Below are 21,509 nucleotides of genomic sequence, written 5' to 3' on the forward strand. Positions count from 1 at the left end.
CGGCCAGACTGCCATACTGAGCTGGAGAAGACTGGGGGCAGAACATATTTAAAGGAAAGATCAGGAATTCAAGTTTAGATGTAGTTGAAATGCCTATTAAATATGGAGACTGATGATAAAGCCTTCAACTTAGAGATGGTATTTCAAACCACGATACTAGATGTCATAAATGAGATCAAAGAGTATAGACAGAGAAAAGTTCTAAGAGGCAAGTCTTGGAGCACTCCAATATTTAGAAGTTGGAAAGACAAAAAAGAACTAGCAATATGAAATCTCCAGAATAGGTAAATCCACAGAATCAGACAGCAGATTAGTGGTCACCAGCAGAATCTGGAATGACTGCTAACAGGTATGGGGTTTCTTTTTGGGGTGATGAAACGGTTCTGGAATTAGACAGTGGTGATGGTTGAACAACCGTGTGAAAACAGAATCGTATACTTTAAAATGGTTAATTTTATGGTATATGAATTATATCTTAATTTTAAAAAGAACTGGCAAAGGAGACAGAGGAGCAGCAGCCAGTAAAAGAAGAAAATCAAAAGAATGTGATATAACAGAAGACAAATGAAAAAAGTATTTCAAGGAGGAAGGAGTGATCAGTTAAGGTGTTGATAAGGCAAGTGAGATGAAGACTGAGAGGTGACCATTGGATTTAAGAATGTGGAAAAGCACTGGTGAACTTGACGAGAGACATTTCAGTATAGCAGTGGAGCAAAAGGGTACCTGCTTTAAGACCATGGGACTAGAAATTGAAGTTTTTAACTTAACTGATCACTGAATTCACGAGGGTGACTGAATCACATGTTGCTTCCAATTTTAAAGAGAGGCAGTATGTACATTAAAACCTAAGAAAGCTGGAACCTGTGTAAGGCAGAAACCTGTCAGAGAAGGAAAACTAAAAATATTTTCCACTAATAGAGAACAATAGAAAAGTGGTAAAACTACACCCTATCAAAGGCGGAAAACTTGCAAGACCCAGAAAAACCTGGCAGTCCCATCAAGTTCCAGTTCTCACAGGTTTCACTGTATATTGGAAAGAGACCTGCATTGGGCCCTCAATCCCTTAGTTCTATCCCCACTCTCAGTGTCATAGCCAAGAAACTTTGGGCGTATCACTTAACCTCTCTGAGGCTTGACTCCTCATCTGCAAAATGAGGTTCATACCACTACCTATTTCACAAATAGTACTTAAGAATTCAGATAAAGATAATACAAGTCTTTCTCCAACTGAATATAGCCTTTTGAGAGATGATCTATGTTTCATTTACCCTTTATCTCCCACAGCAACTAGCAAAGAGCCTTAATGTATGCACAAACATTGAGTGAATTAAGCTTATGTATGGACACAACTTAAACCATAAACAATATGCAAATATAAAGTATCAAAAAAACAATTATATCTACCTCATATGTAAAATGAAAACAATGCTCACTGTTAAAATGCTTTCAAGTAACATGATAAAAGGAAGCTAGTATTAATTTTCCTAAAAGAAAAAAAAAAAAAGTTTTCCAGTATATCCTTCAATATATCCTGAAGGGCAAGCTGGCCAATCTGCTGGAGAGGAATATGTCGACAAGCTCACATTTCCCCTTCCTGTTAGGTTATGATGATGGGGAAGAACAGGTAAAAATATTTCTCTGAAATTTAAAAAGAATATCATGAGAGTAGGGCCACTTGCTGACAATCAACAACCCCTCCAGAAAGGCAAATGAACAGCAAAACCCTCTACAGTAGAGACTGTTCTTTCCAAAGCTGCAATATCAGAGTAACATGTCTTACATAAGTCACAGGTATGTAGTAAGACTAATGATGCAATCACAAGCAATCCTGATTGCAGCTAAACTTATTTAGCATTCTTTTGTACTTCTTTCAAAACATCTATAACATAATCAATGACTCGAAATAATTTTAGAATTAATAACTGCTACAAATGAACAGAATAAAAGGTCAGTTTTCTGGGCAATTTCTGAATGAGTCAATTACATGAACAAATTATCAACTTGGTAATTTTGTTATCTAAAAAGTTTTACTATGAAATTGATGTATTTTTCACAAGCCTGTATTCTTTAGGTCTTTAGGTGGCTAAATGAATCATTAATAATAAAGTTGAACACAAACCATAAGGTAAGTACATACAACATCTATATATAAAGTATCTGTATCACAAAATCTACTTAGAGCCTTTATAATTCTGCTTAGAATTACTACAACAATAAATTCTACGATTATGGCTAGTCTAAAGAGAAGTGCTTTTCTAGAGAACAAACGACCTCTTGGCTCAAACAAAACCATGTTTTAATGACTCATCACCAATTCCTTCACTATCAAAGTTGACTTTACAAGTGCTTGAAACATTCACAGGATTAGAAAGATGACTACTGTATCACGACTAATATATAATTTCCTCACCGGCCAAATACAATAAAAGCAAAATCAAAGTTTCATTTTGTTTTCAGACCAATTCTAAATACCAAAAATAAAAACACTGATACCTTTACCAGCAACTTCATAAATAAACCACTAAGAGATTTCAATTCAGGGTTAAACTGTATCTGTTAAATATATGTAGACTGGTTATTAAATCCCATCTGAGTGGTTAAATTATTTGTGAACCTGACTCTAAAAGAAAACAGCATTGAAATGAAACTTTTTATTCCTCAGGAATTAAAAACAATCCAAGTCAATGGGAGTTTGCAGACCATCTGCCATTACCATTCCTGCGGTCTCTCCTGTGATCTTGCTTCCAATGATAGGAACAGTTTCTTAATGTACCATGACAACACTTATTCAGAAAGCAGCAGGAACTATTGAAGCATGCTGATCTGTCATGCAAGCCACCTATGAAACATCCTGGCTCTTCCCCTACCTCTTTAACAGACCAGCTGAGTGAGAAGGGTAGCAGCCTTAAGACATTAACCTGAGGGATGACAAGTTGAAACAACTGACTCACTTCTGAGAAGAAAAAGGTGTAAGAATCTTCCTTTATAGCAAGGAAGATTGTGATTTCTCACTTGTAATTCAACCTGCTTTTATGTATATATGCACAAACAGTTTTTAACCTGCAAACAGATGTATCAAATATTACGTACTATTCAAAAAGTGTCAGGACTTAAGGGCACAAAACAAATATGTCTAGGTCACACTGCTGATCGATTATTTTATTCCTTCATATTAATGGTAATATTACTTACTAAGCACTCAGTATAGGCAAGACACTACACTAAGCCCTTTCTTTACATGGGTTATCTCATTTAATCTTCACATCAACTTAGCGATAGGTACTATTATCATTCTCATTTTAAAGAGAAGAAAAATTGATGCTCAGGCTTAATTTGTACAAAGTCACACAATTATTAAGAGAGAGAGTGCTAGGATTAAAATCTAGGTGTCTCTGAGGCTCAAGTCTGGGCTGTTTACCACCGTATTATTCTCCTGCTGATAATGCGACAGAAATGTAACACACAGATCACGTCAATGTTGAACAGATTCCTTTTTGTTTAAGGATGCAGACTGAAAATGCCAATTACATATATTTGATTGACATGCTAAAAAAAAGTGGAAAAGCCACAAAAAGTACACAGAACGTCTAAGTTTCATGAGTGAATAGGTACTTAAAGCAAAAAAAAATTTTAATTGCCCAAGTGTTTTTGCTTTGAACAATTTTCCTGAACAGATACAAGAAATGTAGCTTTAATCTGATATCATGATTTCATGACAAAAAGGAAGAGCTGTCTATGGTAAATGATAAAATTTCTGTCATATACAGAGTAAAAAATTACTTTTCAAATTCAAACAATAGACATGTACCTATACTTGATGACTAGTAAAGACAACTCTTATTCAGAAAAGAATATTTAAGTCTCTTTTTCCTCAAACTCAAATTTCTGCCTTTGAAGTCTTGGGTTTCCTTCAAAGGCGGAAATCTGGGAAGCCATCCTGGCCCCTGACCTCCTCCTCTAAGCGTACTACGTGGCTGGCTGCACTAGTACCTGAGGCACTGCAACACAGAGTGCATACACTCCTTCTCTTTATGTATGAACTAGTATTTCTAAAATTCATTGCTGCACAGGTCAGTCAAGACAAAAACTGTAGGACACCAAGCGACCACTCATTTTTCTGCTTTTATGTTTTAAAAGGCTCTTAAAACCAAGAGGAGCTTGGTGAAAGAACACGAGGCTGAAGGCTCTCAGCAACACCTGGTAGATTTTTTTAGCATTCATTTTAATGAGTTAAATTTTGGAATAACAGCCGTCATCTTATTTTCACGATGCAGAAGCCTGAGACATTTTCTGTGAGAGGCAGAGAAACCATTTTGCAAGGAGGAAGAGCTTCTGCAATGAAATGACTATACATTGCAGTATCTTAAGGTAAACGTTTATAGTCAAGTAGGGATCCAACAAATGAGGGTCTTGCATTGGGCTCACCAATACTAATACACATTCACACTGGTAAGAGTTTAAGATAGAGCATCTATCTAGTTCATTTTTCCAGTTGTACTTTCCAGCTAATAGGTTTGATGACCATACAACAAATACTTGTCAAGTGCCAAAGATGATAATCAAAGTGCCTATAACTAATCTAATAAATAATTCTGTAATAAAATTTTACTAAGAAATAATGGCTAAACATTGAGGTATTTAATAGTACTGGGAAAATGTAATGAAAACCTATGTACTTGGGACACTTTAAAATATACATTCCACTACTTTCTGTAAAACACATAATTTCAGCATCCTTTCCACCAGTATAGAGTGCAAAAAACAACAAGGTAAAGCCAGTATCGAATAAAAATTGTGACAAGGGTAAAGGTATCAAAAATGTAAGCCAAAGAGATTATACATCAAATACGTATTTCCAATTTAGGGTTTGCTTGGTGGTGTGTGTGGGGGTGTGTGTGTGTGTGTCTGTCTGTCTGTCAACAAAATAATTTTCATTTCATTGGACTATTAAGGGAGCCAATTCTTCCATAACACTGCATTAAGGGAAAAAAAGAAGCCGATTCTCAAATGATTTCACCATTTGGCTGCAAATGTTAAGACTAAATTTTAATGCCTGCTAACCAGAATGTAACATTGGTCTTACCGTGAGCGCTAAAGGACAATTCCTAAAACTTAGGTCCAAATCAAATACTGAAAAATCAAGAGGTATGCACAAAAGGACCAAACAGTAAGCAATTACAAGTGATTAAAGTCAAAACACCAGGTTGCTAAATTAGAGGGAAGCTGCTGTTCATCTGGATCTTTGCCTAGAACATAAAAATCTAGAGAAACGCTGGTGGTATAAAGAAAACAAGGGTTCCAAATTTGCTGCCTCATTCCTTTGACAGCTAATCCTGACCTGCAGAAGCTTCCTCTGACACGGGTCTGTTTCCAATGAAATGACCATAACCACAATGGAAAAATCCAACAAGGCACCAAAGCTCTTAAACAGGTGGAAATCTACTATCAACACGTACAGAATATATTTAAAGCTAAGATCAGAAATTTTATATTCTTTAGAGTGATCAACTCAAGATTCTAACAAAGGAGACAAAGAATCATTTTAAAAACCTCTCGAATCCTTTAAGTAAGATCAAAATTACCTGTACTCTCCTTAGCTTATGACCCTTCCTTTAACAGAATGCTTTTTTTTTTTTTATTCAAAGACTCAATTCCTTTAAGAACCACCACCTGCCTGCTCATGGTGCATTTTTTTTCCCCACAAGACGGCATCTGCACTGCAGATCTCTGCACGAGGGGAGCCTGCCAGCCAGCTCCCACCAGCAGGCAGACGCGTATACAAAGGAAACTAAAGGCGGCCTGCAGCTTCCCTCCTAGTCTTTCACAGAAATGGGAGGAGAAGGGGGTTAAACCAGCTCCCGCTTTGTCTGAATTTCTCCCCCCTCCCCCCTTTCTGCAGCAAACGCCCCCTTTTGTTACACTGCGATCAATAATAGCCCACAGAAAACACGAAACCCAAACATATTTGATGGCTTGGCATTGCTCCTTATTTATTACCTTCTACAATATATAACGACTGATTGCATACGCCCACCCCCACGCCGCGCCAGTGAAGAGCAGGCTGTGCTGCAGATGCAGCCACGGAACCATCTTGGCCCATCAGCAGTTCCCTTCCAAATCTTCCCGGAGCTATTCTCATCATGCCTCTTTACCTTGGAGCCCCAGAAAAATCGGGCATGCCACCAAAAATTAAAGGCGGATGAAAACAGTAAAGAAAGGTTAAACTTCCTTATCCTCCCCACCGGCAAAAAAAAGAAAAAGAAAAAAAAAACCCAAAATTGAAAACTACCATGAATGTCTGATTATGACAACACCTGTCTGCAAATCTGCACTGCAACCCCTCCATCACCATCCCCTCAAAATCCTAATTATTGCTCCTATCACCAACCTGCCCCAATCCTCTTTATAGTCTGTCTCTCTAATCCTCCTCCACTAAATCAACCCTGTTCAGAGGACTGCGCTTTCGTCTACCCGAACTTGATTCATCATACGCTTCTAGCAATAGTCCATCTAATCCCACCCTCCCCCGAACTGGTGTTTTTCCCCCACCAGCTAGGTCTTGGTGTTAAAGCCTACTTCTCTAGACTACCTCCCCGCCCCCAACCTGTTTTCCCCACACCCCGTTATTTCCTCACCGCTTGCACGACCTTAGGTTCCCCTCCCCCTTTGCCCATTTTCCAAACCCTCCTTCCCGGGTGCCGAATCCCTCAGTAGCCAAGGGCAGTTTGTATGCCCCCTCACCCCACTGCGCCCTCCGACTCTGAGCCCCTGGCCCCGATGGCCCTCCCTCCCGAGGGCGTGGGCTCCCCGGCCGTCCTCACCCGCACAGGAGGAGCTGCAGCTCTTCGCCCCCAGGGTGGGGCAGGCTCCCGAGCTCCTGCCGCCGCCGGGAGCGGAGGGCTCGGCCCCGAAGGACGACGAGGAGATGGACGGAGACTGAGTGGCCGCCGACAGCTCCGCCATGGCTGCGCGAGCACGGGCGGGAGAGACGGAGGGGAAATAAAATAACCGGGCAGCTAGCGCTCAGAAGTCGCTTCACGCCTGCTTCGTGGGCAGACTCGGACTGACTGACCGACCCAACCGAGCAGAGCCGGAGGGAAAGAGGGAGCGGGAGCGCGCAGGCGCACAAAGGGCTCTTGAGCGGGCGGCGGGCGGCGGGGGCGGGTGGCGGCCGCGCCGAGAAGCCCAGCGGCTCAAGGCGCAGGCGCAAGAACTGTCCCTCCCCGCTATGCAGGGAAGGCGGGGCAAAACTGGCCTCACAGGGCTCCTGGCCAGAGCGGCCCGGGTAGGGCGCGCCACTGGGGGGAGGGGCGGGAGCGGAAGGGGGCGTGGTCATGCACCAAGCTCCGCCCACCTCTGCAGCCGAAGCGGGGGGTGGCGCCGTGCGGAATAGTGTTTCCTGTTATCTATTTATGTAAATATTTTAGGGTCCACAGTTGGTGTTTTTAACTATAGAAGTTTCTTTTTGCTTCCATTAGATGGGAAATACCTTTCCCATAAATTCCAGAGCCGACGTCTTGTGTCTGATGTATTCCCACCTGAGACTGTGAAAAGTGAAAACTGTAGTATTGAGCAGGCCCACTTCTACAGTGCTTTATAAATCTATGTGTCGTAATATCTCATCACCAAGCGGCAGAGAAGGCACGGTCTCCTGTTTGGTAGGTGGAGGAAGATGCTGTGCAGGGTGAAAAACCATTACTCATTCCAATCACACTGCAATGCAGCCGCCAAACCTGCTTCTTATTCTTACCTCGTTACTGTTCCCAAAGAGGGGTCCACCTTGGGTCTTAAGCTTATCCTTTTCCTCCGAACAGGCTCTCGGACAGAGAAGACATATTTTTAAGGAAAAGAAGCTGAGCTGATGAGGAAAGAAGAGCCAGAAGATAAGAACATCCTGGCTGTAGTTACGGGGGATGACAAGGTATTAAAAATTGAGATTATGGCACAAAATACCCATAATTGAGTTTTACTCATAGCCTAAAAGGGGTCCTTAGTAGAAAATATATTTGAAACCAGACATCCAGCTTATACTGGATTTTGTTCATTTTTTGCTTCTCCTGGGTTGGCTTGCCAGATTCAAAGATTCAAAGCCTTCACCCTACATCTGGTCAAAATATTTGCAAGGTGCATAATCCTTTTAAAAAGGAGGCCATAACCTGAAAATAATAAAAATCAAGGCCATAAGCTTTGTTATTGCTAAAGCAGCAATCAATGACCTGAAGAGCAATTGCAGGATCAGCAGATCCTGTAAAGATGCAACCTCATGTAGGGGGAGGTAGTCAGCCAGGCGGCTACAGACGGAAAAGCAATCCAACCAGTGGAAATCTTCTAGAATAGGCAGTGGACTCCATCTGCCCTTGACAGTTTTTAAGGTCAGGTAAAACCCAGACGGGAAAAAAAACAAAAACAAAAAACTTGTGTCCGTTGCACTGCTCTGAAAAAAAGCACGGAAGAATATCTCCCAAAATAACTTTGCAGCAAATATCTTACTCTGGCACTTACAGCATCAGTTGATAATGCAGCAGCAAACTGTCCCTTAGATGGCAAAGGGAAATATAAGCCAATCTGTTAACCAAGCTGGTTGTATACCCACGCTGACAAATGAATAAGAAATCCATGTCATTAGGTGTTGGATAAGGAAATCAGTGATGCTGGTCCCTAACTATGACAACAATTGTTAGAATCTGGAAACCCTGGGCTAGCAAAGAAACTCATTTTCATGGTATCTAGAAGCAGAGGGAAGAAAAAAAAAAAACCCGTTGCCATAGAGTTGATTCCGACTCATAGCAACCCTATCAACTGAACTGCCCCATATGCCCCATAGAGTTTCCAAGGCCGTAATCTTTAGGAACAAATCTGTCTTGAAAGAAGTATAACCAGAATTTTCCTTAGGAGCAAGGATGGCAAGACTACGTCTTACATACTTTGGACATGTTATCGGGAGGGAGCAATCCCTGGAGAAGGACATGGTCATGGTTTGAATTATGTCCCCCCAAAAATGTGTGTATCAATTTGTCTGGGCCATGATTCCCAGAATTGTGTGGTTGGCCTCCAGTTTGTGATTGTAATTATATGTTAAACAGGATTAGGGTGGGATTGTAACACCACCCTTACCCAGGTCACATCCCTTTTGGGCTTTTAGCCTACTTTAACTGTGAGGAAATAAGCCTCTCTAGTTAAAACTTTCCACTTGTGGTGTTTCTGTTACAGCAGCACTAGATGACTAAGACAGACATCATGCTTGGTAAAGTAGAGGGTTGGCAAAAAGAAGAAAGACCGTCAATGAGATGGATTGACACAGTGGCTGCAACAATGGGCTCAAGCATAACAACGATTGTGAGGATGGTGCAGGATGGCACAGCACCGGGCAGGGTTTCATTCTGTTGTACATAGGTTCACTATGAGTCAGAACTGACTCGACGGCACCTAACGACAACAATCCTTATGGAAGCAGACTGCCACGTCTTTCTCCCAGGCAGTGGCTACTGGATTCGAACTGCCAGTCTTTCGGTTAGCAGTCGATGAGCTTAACCACTGTGCCACCAAGGCTTCTGAGAAGCAGAGAAAAAAAGCTAAAAATCAAGACATTGATGTGTTCTTGGTGGTCTTTTCAGACCTTTCAGGGATTTTTTTTTTTTTTAACAGTGGAGGCCTTCATGCTAGATCCAACTGCTGAAGCTGTCTTTCCTTCTGCTCTCTCTAGCTATACCTATCAACTTGCCTGAGACTGATTCCTGCTTGGGATGTTGGCATATTTGTATAATGATTGGTGTCACTGATGTTTACTCTCACATGCTGTGTGTGTAACACTATCGTGGGCACTTTGGAGGGATCTAAGAATATAATATGTTGCTCTGACTTCAGTGAACTTACAAGCTATTTGGGGCTTAGCATATATTCACATAAAGCTAAATAGTACAAATTAACTAGAACCAAAAGCAACCCCAAACAATACAAAACCATAGTGCTATGATTGGGTGGCAAGTGAGCATATGAATTTAAGAGGAGGGATCACTATGGAGTTACAGTGGCTTGAGAAGTTTTTAGGAAGAAGCTCAATCTTAAAAGGTGGATAGGAGTTTGGAGTCGTACGGAAGCCATCAAAGGCAGGAGGGAATGGTGTGAAGAAAAAGCAGGGATTGCTTTTGTGCAAGTATACAGAAAAGGTACCCCTCTGCACAGCTGAATTACAAAAAAAGCATCCTTTCCTCTTAGCCATGCAGTTCCATGCTGGCTTGTCTAGCAGATCATGGCCTAGATTTCATCTTCTCTTGCCCCTCCCCTCCATGGGCTGCCTCATTGCAGTAAACAGACTGCACAGCCATCTGTGGTGGCCAGAAGCTCAGAAGTGTGAGTGTGTGTAGGGTGTTTGGGGCATGGCAGCCCAAGTTGGCTGGAGCTGAGGCCTAGAATTGGGTCAAGAGGGAGGTAAAAGGGGGAAGAAAGGTTGGGGTCAGAGTGTGGAGAAGCATTAATATTACACTAGGGACTTGCGATTTTGCCTTAGGGCTAATGGAGACTTAGTGAAAGTTTTTGGGCAGGAAGGGCTACGATGGGATTTGTTTTTCTTTTTTAAAATTTATTTTGTTGTTGTTATTGAGAATATACACAGCAAAATATACACCAATTCTACCATTTCTACATGTACAATTCAGTGTCATTTATTACATTCTTTGGGTTCCGCAACCATTCTTACCGTCCTTCTCTGTTGTTCCTTCCACATTAAAAATCACTGCCCCCTAAGATTCCTGTCTAATCTTTGAATTGTTGTTGTCACTTTGATCCCATATAAATAGTTCTTAAAAGAGCTTAATGCTCATGGCAGACATTCTTTACTAGTTAAATTAAACTATTGTTTGGTTTTAAGAAGACTTCAGGGGATATTTTTGGCATAAGGTTTAGAGATTATCTCAGGAAAATAGTTTCAGGGGTTCATCCAGCTTCCATGGCTCCAGAAAGTCTGGAGTCCATTAGAATTTGAAATTCTGTTCTGCATTTTCCCCCTTTTGATCAGGATTCTTCTATAGAATCAGATGGGATTTTTAAAGTGTTCAGTGGAGCGTCACTTCTTTGGCCCCTATGTTGTTGTTGTTAGGTGCCGTTGAGTTGATTTTGGCTGATAGTAACCTCGTGACATAGTAGAACTGCCCCATAGGGTTTCCTAGGCTGTAATCTTTATGGGAGCAGATCACCAGGTCATTCTCCTGTGGAACCACTAGGTGGGTTCGAACCACCAGCCTTTAGAGTTGTAGCCAAGTGCTTAACCAGTTCTGCCAGGAGGGTTCCTTTTGACCCTTTGAGGACTGGCATTTACACAACTAATTTCCCACCACAGTTTCTAGGCCATCTTGTGACTCCATTTTACACATGAACAATGTAAGGCATGGATGTTTAAATGATGCCCAGCGATGTCAGTATTCTAGCCTATCCCTTCCTAGTGCCCTGACTATTGCTTAAACACCGTTCCTGCGAGTAGATGATAGGGGAGAGGGCGAAACTGTGTCCCAACATGGTCACAGCGAGTGATAATTATTTACTTGGCTGTTTACCCCACCAGACTGTGAGTTCCTGAAGGACAGGAAGGTGTCTTATGCATTGTTGCAGCATTAATGGCTAGCACAGTGCTTGGTTTGTTGTTGCAGCATTAATGCCTACTACAGTGCTTGGCACATAAACAAGCCCTGTTTTTGGAAAGCTTTGGAATTTGAGTCATAGTGAATGCTTATTGCAGAAAATGATTTTGCTATTTTTATGCTTCATAAAATACTTGAGTATCTTTCTTATGAATTTGCTTTTCCAGAATGAATATAATGTTCACCAGTCATCATTACCAAATGCATCTCATTTAACCTACAACTCTGTGATGTGGGTATTTGAATTATTTTGCAGATGATGAAACAGGTTCAGAGGGGTTAAGTAGCTCACCCAGTGTTGCACAGCTAGTGAGCATTAGAGCAGGAATTCAAAGCCGGGTCAGTCTGACCCAAAAGTTTGTGGCCTTTACCACTCAACATGTCTTCATGTCACTTACTTCTGAACCACAAAGAAGGCTCAGCTGCCAGTCATACTGTGTGACTCAATTCAGAGTGAAATGGCTGAAGGCAGAAAGGCTGTAACCAGTATTATCAATATTTAGCATTTTGAATATTATGTCTTGCTGACCCTGGATATTTGAGAAGGAAATAAAAGCAACAACAACACGTTTCTCATTTACAGGGGCTGCTTTCAAAGTTGTGACTAATCCTAAAATCCACCTGTAATTTGTAACACTTTGTTCTAAATATGGAAAGCTTCTACAAGGTATGGGAAGGCTGATGCGGTGCTAACATTGACCTTGATGATGTCATTATATTGAGATAGATGTCAGTATTTGCTGTCCACTTCTGGACAGAATGAATTTCAGCGGGTCTTTATTGGGAGCCCTTAAAATAGTATAAGGCATTTTGTTCAAAAGTAAAAGTTGGGTACTTAATATTAAAGGTACTTAATGTTAAGTTAGGTACTTAATAAAGTGAGTGACCACTACCTGTTTGTCATACTGTGGTGGCTTGTATGTTGCTATAATGTTATAAGCTCTGTCACCACCACCAGTATTTCAGTGAAGTAGAGGGCCAAGGAGGGCAAGGGAGACCCTTGGTGAGATGGATTGGCACAATAGCCACAATGATAGATTCTAACATGCTGGTGATTATGGGGATGATGCAGGACAGGGCAACATTTCTTTCTGTTGTACATGAAGACACCATGAGCTGAAGTCAACTCAACAGCAGCTAACAACAAAGTGAGCTGTGTCAAGTGTAATATATATCTTCTTTATTCATTCATTCAACAGATACTTGAGTCTCTACTGTCTGCCTGGCAGTGTTTGAGGTGCTGGAGATATAGCAGTAAACAAAATAGACAAAAATTCCTATCTTTATTGAAAACTTACATTCTAATGGGAAAAGACAGACAAAACAGTAAGTAAAACGTAAGTCAGATGGTAAGAAGTCTTATGGAGAAAGTAAAGCAGGGGAAGTGAGTAGGGAATCTTGGAGTGTGAGGATCTTCAAAATGTAAGAATTTTGGATTCTTACACAGCAAGTTTCAATTGTGATGAGTCATTGGCCTTTGACCCCTCCTTTCTCTTTCTGAGCATGCCACATAATGCCAAGGGGTGTGTGTCACATTCTGTAGGTCCTGCCTTCTGCACATCCGGTGTGAATCCCCAGTAACCACTTGCCTTGATGTTTTCTCGTCTCTTGCTGGCTTTAGTTGGTCTAGATCTAATCTAGACAAATCTAAAGTCTGGAGGAGGGTGTTCAAATTATCTTAAGAGCTTGGGGAGTATCAGAAGGGTTAGTTAGGGAAACAAGTTAAAGAGACCACCCTAAGCGCCTCTTCATCTTTGACCTAATCACTTGGGAAGTAAAAATTTACCTTAAAGGCTTGGCAGGGCCTAGAGATAGTCGGAAGTAGGTCCTGGATAGATTATAATAGTCGAGGCAGAGGCAGAGGAAAGAAGGTGAAATAATGTTAAATAAATGTGATAATGGTGATGCCAAGAGGTGGTGGTGGGGGGAATAGGATGCTTTATCTTCCCATAAGCCCCACGAGCTATTCATTACCAAGCCACCCTTACCCAACAAATCTTAGACAGTATTCCTCAACTGTGGCAAATGACATTTTCTCAATCACTTGTATGCATAAAAGCATTTTCAGAGAACCTTCTGTGTCGCCATGAGTTGGAATCTACTCAACGAAAACTAACAACCACCATACGGTTTAAGCAAAAGTGTGCTTGCAAAAAAAAAAAAGCTTGAAAACAAGCCCCTGTAAATCTGAGGTTTACAAAAGACGTTTGTGCTTTAGGCTGAACAAAGCCGGTGGAAAAGGTCTCCCTAGCGCTTTTAGAGGGGTGATGTGCACCATCAGGCTTAGCTAGAGGCAGGAATATGGGGTGATGATGATGGTGGTAATGAAGTCACCGCCTCCCTCCTTGTGAAGTCAAAATCATTAAAAATCCAGTGAGGTTCGCGTCACCCAGGGCAAAGTCCTCCTTTGGGTCTTTAAGGCAGGGTGCTGCCCACCTGTGGCCCCGGCCTGTGTTATACACCGAAACCATCTCAAACGCGGCAGGCAGGAATACGAGCCCGATGACCCCAAAGCTTCCGCCGCGGGCCTCGTTACAGCTCTAAGGCCCGGCTCGCTGGCGGGCCGGAGGAGGCCCTCTTCTCCCGGCTCCCGCACGGCCTGCTGGGAATTGTAGATCAGACGTCGGAGACCCACGCCAAGCTTCACCCCTCTCCTCTGCTTCCTTCCTGCCCCGGATGAGTGAGCAAAATGGGCACCGCCAGCCGGGAGTCAGACAAGGAGGGACTACAATACCCAACGGACTGTTGGTCACAACACCCAGCCCAAGGTAGCCGGCGGCGCGCTCCTGCGCACGCGCATACACCCCAGGCGGTTCGGCCGCGAGCGCTATCCCGCGCGGGCCCGCCCTGTGCTGGCCGCGCCTCGGGGCTCCAGTCGGGCTTAGCTTACCCGCCCAGCGCTCGCTCTCGGGCGGCTTCGCGCGCCACTTCTTCTGCCCAGTTTCTTCTAGAGCCCAGGCCCCGCCCGTTTCCCGCCCCGAGGGCCTGGCTTGTTCCCGCCCCAGCCCGCGCCTCTCGTCTGCGACCCAGCTGCTTCTGCTGAAGGCGGAGGCTCCATGTTGTCCCGTCAGCGAGCTGTAGCGGCTGTCTTGGGAGGAGCAGGTGAGGCGCCCACTTTCCCCCCGGACCCTGTCCATGGCTACCCCCGCCGCCCTCCCTGCCATAGCTTTGAGGAGCCCGCCGCCTTTCCTCGTCCCGGGGCTAGGACCGCGCGCCCCTCCGCCGAGTCCCTCTGCTCGCGAATTCGGGGCCGGGGGTTCCTGGCGCGGCTCGGCCCGACGCGGGCGGTCCCTTCCTCAGCCTCCGGCTTGGAGCGCCCGCCCTCGGGACTCGGGCTCTGCGCCCGGGGGAGGCCGCCAGCGCTGCTCTGCGCCACCTCTGCCCGTTTGTGCTCCTCGCGCCCGCCAGGGGCGGCCCCGAGCGACGGGGGTTCCTGGGGGGCGGTGTCCGGAGCTTCAGCACCGTTGGACCCCGCCCTGGGCACAGCCGGGAAATTTGGGCCGAGTGGCTTTGGCGATTTTAACTGGCTGGGCTGGAGCGGGAAGGAAGATGCCTTATTGTTTAGCTTTTAGTAAAGGGCTGTAGGGCTGTGAAACGTCTGAGAGTTGAAAGCCTTATTTTTATCCTAACGACCTTGAGGCACTGACACCAAGAAGTATTAGAAAAGTTGATTTTCAACCCACTTATCTCCACAAAGCAGATAAGAGAATGTAGCCTCAGTTGGTTTTGGTACGTTCTTTGGTACGTTTAGTACAGGACATTGTTCTTTTGCTTCCCAAAGCCACACAACCTAGGAAAAGTATTACCTGAATACAAACCAGATCGGGAATCACCGAAAATTCACGGATATTTCGCTCTGTCACTTTACCTGGCTTTCTTTTTGTTTAATGAATGCAGTCTTGAAGATGCCAGGAGTTTCACTTATGAAATCTAAAGGCAAAAAGGAAAAGTGTTTGAAGAATCTTTTACTAAGTAAATCCAAGTTCTCAAATTTGAGTACGAAGTTGAGTGGAGTATTTTGTGAAAGGCGGAAAAAACTATCGGAGTTTAGGGATATTTAAGAAACACAAGCAGTGTTCTTCTAATCTGTGGCAAGTATTCAGCATTGCAAGATTAGTCAGTAATCAGTAATCAAGATAAGCAGAGGCTTACTTGTGCTTGCTTACTAATTGGTCACTACAGATTAGTAAGTAAGCAAAAGTAAGCCCGTGCTTACCTTGATTATTGTGTAATCCGCCCTTGACTGAAATTCAAATTGGTGCTTTTTTTTCCCCCCATCCCCACAGAAACTACCTTGTAGTCTAGAAATTCCTGTTGCTACCCTTAACACCTGTGAAGGAAAACAGTGAAAAAGATCTCTGCGTGATAAAGCACTAGAACACCACATTGTTTTATTAGCTACTGTTTACTGTCATTGTAGTAATCATGAAGTTAAGAAAAATAACAATAGAGGATAAATGTGATGTGTACTAACATAGCTTTCTTAGTTTTCACTAAATCGGCTTATTTAGAAAAGGCTTTTAAAAAGTTGGTTTTCTGTGGTGCCATACAAAGGAGCCCTGGTGGCACAGTGGTTAAGTGCTTGGCTGCTAACTGAAGGTGTAGGTTTGAACTCACCAGCCACTCCAAGGGAGAAAGATGTGGCAATTGGCTCAGTAAAGAGTTATAGCCTTGGAATCCTTTGGGACAGTTGTACTCTGTCCTGTAGGGTTGCTTTGAGTCGGAAGTGACTCAGCAGCAATGGGTTTGGGTTTATGGTGCCATACATGGCAGTTTTTGGTCGTAAGGATAGATAAAAGAATATGATCACACTAATTGTTTAAAATGAAATAATAGAGAATTGTGTGAAGCAAGAAATAGAGTCCTCTTCACATTCCCGGTTCCACAAAAGGTAGCCATTGTTAAGCAGTTTGGCCACATTCTGTTAAGATTTCCCATGAAGTACTGTTATGGATTGAATTGTGTCCCCCAAAAATTTGTGTTGTAAATCCTAGCCCTCTGCTTGTGGTTGTAATCTTATTTGGGAATGGATTGTTTTTATGTTAATGGACAGGATTAGTGTAGGGTGTATCTTGAGTCCATCTCTTTTGAGATATAAAACCCATTGCTTTCGATTCATAGCAACTCTATAGGACAGCGTAAAACTGTCCAGTAGGGTTTCCAAGGCTGTAATCTTTATGGAAGCAGACTACCACATCTTTGTCCCACTGAGTGGCTGGTGGGTTCGAACCGCTGACCTTTAGGTTAGCAGCTGAACGCTTAACCACTGCGCCACCAGGGCTCCTTTTTTTGAGATATGAAAGAAATTAAACAGGTGAGCAGAAGCAGAGTTGGGGGAAGAGAGATGGCAAGCCCAGGAGCAGAAGTTCGAAAGGAGACGAGGACCTTCCTCCACAGCTGACAGAAAGAAAGCCTTCTCTTAGAGCAGGCACCCTGATTTCAGACTTCTAGCGTCCTAAACCGTGAGAAAATAAATTTCTGTTTGTTAAAGCCACTCGCTTGTGGTATTTCTGTTACACCAGCACTAGACAACTAAGACAAGTACCTTGTGAGGAGCCCAAGGTTGTGTGAACTTGTTTGAGAACTAGTTTAGAATTTACCTATAAATGACAGGCATGCCTGTTAAAGTTCTTTATGGCATTGTGCTTCATACTGAGAGAGTGTTCAAATAACAACTATGTTTTAAAGTTAGTCTGAATTTTAAAACATTTTTCTGAGTTATCTTTGAAATTCTAGAACCATATTACCTAAAAAACATCAAGGGAAAAAAGTGAGGGGAAAGCTTTCATGGGGGGAAAAAAAAGAGTCTTTCAGTTTTTTGGAGTAGTGATCCTTGACCCTGCTACACATGGAGAATCACCTGGGAGCCTTTAAAGTCTGATTTAATTTATGGTGGGGAGTGGGGGATCCAACAGTTAAAATCCCCAGGTAATTCTAATTTGCATATTAGTATATAAAACTTCATTATATACTAGTATGCAAATTAGAATTACCTAGGGATTATTTAGGATTACTAGTTGGTTATTTAAAGTTGAATTGATTTGTTCCTTTGTACGAAATATAATTTGTTACCATCAGTTGAGAAGTTGATGCTGCTCTTCTGTGCACATTTCTAGAAAAATCCTTTTTATTGGCATGTGTTTTGATTGTTAGAACATGTTAGATGCATTTCACAGCTAAAGTATATAAAAAAATTGGGAAATAGGCTTTATTGGTATTAAAAAAAATAAAATAAACCGAACCCGAACCCGCTGCTGTGGAGTCGATTCTGACTCATTGCCATAGTAGGTGAATATGCAGAGGAGTAGAGTCAGTGTATTTTTGCCCAGAAATGGTAAGGAATCCAAGCCAAATAAATGTTATTAATTAAGAAAGCCTCGTTTAAGTGGAACACAGCTAATTAAAACCTTCAGGTAGCTAGATTGATTTTGGTGGTGGTCTCACTTTTAGGAAACAGGCAAATAACATCACTTACTAAATTCATTTTATTAAGAAGATTTATTTTCTATAGAATGGTGTAGAATAATTTTTAGGTGTAGCCTACTGTCTGCATTTTCTGAATCTTCAATACTGTTCAGTCATAATTGATCTTCATAAATCCATGAAGCACTGCAAAATTCTTAGTCAACAAAGAAAATGTGGTTTTGTTCGGCGTTTTTGTTCAGCGTTTTGTGCTAAGGCACACAGATTTTCTACAACAGACGTATTAAGAAAATGCTTTTTAACCCTTTAGTTTATCAGAATATAAATTTCTTCCAATATTCTGGTTAATTGTGTTTGACTAGTATTTTACTGAAACAGTCTTAATGATATATGTATGTCTATAAACATACTCACTGCTTTAAAACAGAACAGTATACAAAGGCACCCCCTGAAAAAAAAAGAAACCACACCTAGCACTTCTACAGTTGGCTAAAGGCTTAGTATACTTAACCTTGCATATGATGTGTTTTCTCTGGCTTGTCTATGAATTAGGAAGTTCAGAGACTGCCAGCAGGAACAAGGCATGAAAATGATATGCCTCTGTTTTTGGGTGTGTGGTTCTTGGCCTTTAGAAAATGTGGTATTTTAAAAGGGGAGTGGAAAACTCACGCCATAACTTTACCCTGAGTCATGTACTCTACTCAGTACTCAGTGAAGTGTTTCTTTAACTTTATTTGCTTTTCTGAACTCCATGGAAGTAAGGATGAACACTGAAGCTGCCTCTACCCCCAGTGGTTCTCAACCCAGAGTGATTTTTGCTCCCCAGGGTACATTCTTGTAAAGTATGTACTTTTAAAGTGCAATGGGCTCAAGCCTAACAACAATTGTGAGGATGGCGCAGAACCGTGCAAATGGGCAGTGTTTCATTCTCTTGTACTTAGGGTCATCATGAGTTGGAACTGACTTGACTGCGCCTAACAACAACAACAGGGTACATTCAGCACTGTCCAGAGGCATTTTTGGTTGTCAGAACCTGAGGAGAGTGTTACTGGTACCTAATGGGTAGAAGTCAGGGATGCTGCTAAACATACTCCAGTGCACAGGCAGCCAATGTCAGTAGTGCTGAGATATAGAAAGCATAGTCGACTGATAAATTGATTGACCAAAGTCTGTGTGAATTTTCTGAAATAGCAATTGTAGCTGCTTCCAGTTAACTAGTTCTGATGGTATTCTCAAATATTTGAGGGTCATTTAAATTTTCCTCATAATGCTTTTCTGGTAGAACTTATTTCTTACAATTTATGTTTTCCATAGGACTGAAAACACCAATTATAATTCATTAGTCTCATCTACTTTTATTCAACTTGTGTAAACATACAGAATCCATAAACCCACTTTTCCTCCTTGTATTGCAATTGAATGTAGCTACTTAATTTTTTTTTTTAGGTCCCTAAAAATTCAGTTAAAAGATAATCTAGGAATTCAGTGCTGTAATATTCACAGATCTCTACAAATTCTTCCCAGTAATTAATTTTACTTGTTATTCTTTTAACTTTGTTGTGTCTTGGGTTGTCTTTATCATTTTAGTGCAGAACTAGTCTATTGAATGTAATTGCTAAACAGACATTTAAATTTGTTGGTTAGTCTGGATTAAGTGTGTTTTGCCAAAAGTAAAAGACAAATCAGTACTTTATAGGTAATTAGAAAAATTGCTTCCACATAAGTTGTTGGAATGCTTTCTTATTATTACCTATTTTGAAATAGATAATATTTGCATTTTAAATGATGGCTGATACAGTATTACCATGAGCTACTTAGAGCAATAATCAGACCTGGCAGTATAATATGGTATTTCTACCACTCACCTTTTAAGTTACATAGTTTTTTAGTTCACTTCAATGTATATGGATGACAGATGTGACTATGGTTAGGCCATATCTTTATATATGTGCAAATGTCATATCTGACATCTATATTTATATATTGTATTGTTGTTTAGTGCCATTGAGTCAGTTCCGGCTCAGTGATCCCATGCGACAGTAGAACTGTACCATGGTGTTTTCTAGGCTGTAATCTTTACAGGAGCAGATTGCCAGGTCTTTCTCCCATAGAGCTGCTGGGTGGAACCACTGACCTTTTGGTTAGCAGCTGAGCACTTAACCGATGCTCCACCAGAGCTCCTTCAATATTCATATAAGAAAGAAAACCCACCAAGCCCATTGCCGACGAGTCGATTCCAACTCATAGTGACCCTGTAAGACAGAGTAAACTGCTTCATAGGGTTTCCAAGGAGCAGCTGGTAGATTTGAACTGCTGACCTTTTGGTTAGCAGCCAGGCTCTTAACCAGTTCGCCATCAGGGCTCCATATTCATATAAATGAATGTAATACAGGTAGTCCCTGACTTATAATGTATTCCAGTTATGATGAACCGCACTTACGACTGTCTTTTTTTAATGATTTGTGTATTTTTTAATGTATGTATTAAAATATATCTGTAAGTTTATATGTAATGTTTTCAATCCCTAAAGACAAAGGTCAGATTTATAAAGATACTGATAATAAAGGCAATAGTAAGGAAAACTAAAAAAAAAAAAAAAAATGAAGTATTTGACTTACATCAGAACCAACTTACGTCAGAGTCATTGGACTGGAACCCCGTCGTAAGTCAGGGACTACCTGTATGCATGGTATTAATTGTTATTTCAGTATGCAAATCTAAAAAAATAAAACTCATTGCTGTTGAGTGGATTCTGAATCATAGTGACCCTATACGATAGGGTGGAACTGCCCCATAGGGTTTCCAGGGCTGTAAATCTTTCTTTTCATTTATTTTTTTATTGTGCTTTAAGTGAAAGTTTACAATTCGAGTTAGTCTCTCATACAAAAATTTATACATACATTGTTACGTGACCGTGCTTGCTCTCCCTATACTGTGACAGCATGCACCTCCTTTCCACCCCGGATTTCCCGTATCCGTTCAAGCAGCTCCTGACCCTCTCTGCCTTCTCATCTCGCCTCTGTACAGGAGCTGCCCGTTTAGTCTCATGCATCTGCTTGAGCTAAGAAGCACACTCTTCACGAGTATCATTTTATGTCCCATAGTCCAGTCTAATCTTTGTCCGAAGAGTTGGCCTCGGGAATGGTTTTAGTTTTGGGCTAACAGAGGGTCTGAGGGCCATGTCTTCCGGGGTCCTCCAGTCTCAATCAAACTGTTAAGTCTGGTCTTTTTACTAGAATTTGAGTTCTGCATCCCACTTTTCTCCTGCTCTGTCAGGGACTCTTTTCTGTGTTCCCTGTTGGAGCAATTATTGGTGGTAGCCGGGCATCATCTAGTTCTTCTGGTCTCAGCTGATGAAGTCTCCGGTTTATGTGGCCCTTTCTGTCTCTTGGGCTAATACTTTCCTTGTGTCTTTGGTGTTCTTCATTCTCCTTTACTCCAGGTGGGTTGGGA

General features: G+C 41.9%; 2 protein-coding genes across 4 annotated transcripts in view; one reads left to right on the forward strand and one right to left on the reverse strand.

Moving 5' to 3' along the window:
• Positions 1 to 7,094, reverse strand: part of RTN3 (reticulon 3) — a 69,414-nt gene extending 62,320 nt beyond the window's left edge. For 2 of the 3 annotated variants that reach the window (XM_004383811.2, XM_012557686.2), the window contains exon 1: positions 6,822 to 7,094. In XM_004383811.2, the coding sequence (XP_004383868.1) occupies positions 6,822 to 6,963 (142 nt within the window). In that variant the 5' untranslated portion in view covers positions 6,964 to 7,094. The remainder of the gene's footprint in view (positions 1 to 6,821) is intronic. The other variant, XM_004383812.2, reaches the window with a different exon arrangement.
• Positions 7,095 to 14,592: 7,498 nt separating this feature from the next.
• ATL3 (atlastin GTPase 3) overlaps positions 14,593 to 21,509 on the forward strand; it is a 53,260-nt gene continuing 46,343 nt past the window's right edge. The window contains exon 1 of the mRNA XM_004383813.3: positions 14,593 to 14,735. Coding sequence (XP_004383870.1) covers positions 14,690 to 14,735 — 46 coding nt within the window. The 5' untranslated portion in view covers positions 14,593 to 14,689. The remainder of the gene's footprint in view (positions 14,736 to 21,509) is intronic.

This window comes from Trichechus manatus, unplaced genomic scaffold (assembly GCF_000243295.1).
Source record: "Trichechus manatus latirostris isolate Lorelei unplaced genomic scaffold, TriManLat1.0 scaffold00113, whole genome shotgun sequence".
Taxonomy (NCBI): domain Eukaryota; kingdom Metazoa; phylum Chordata; class Mammalia; order Sirenia; family Trichechidae; genus Trichechus; species Trichechus manatus.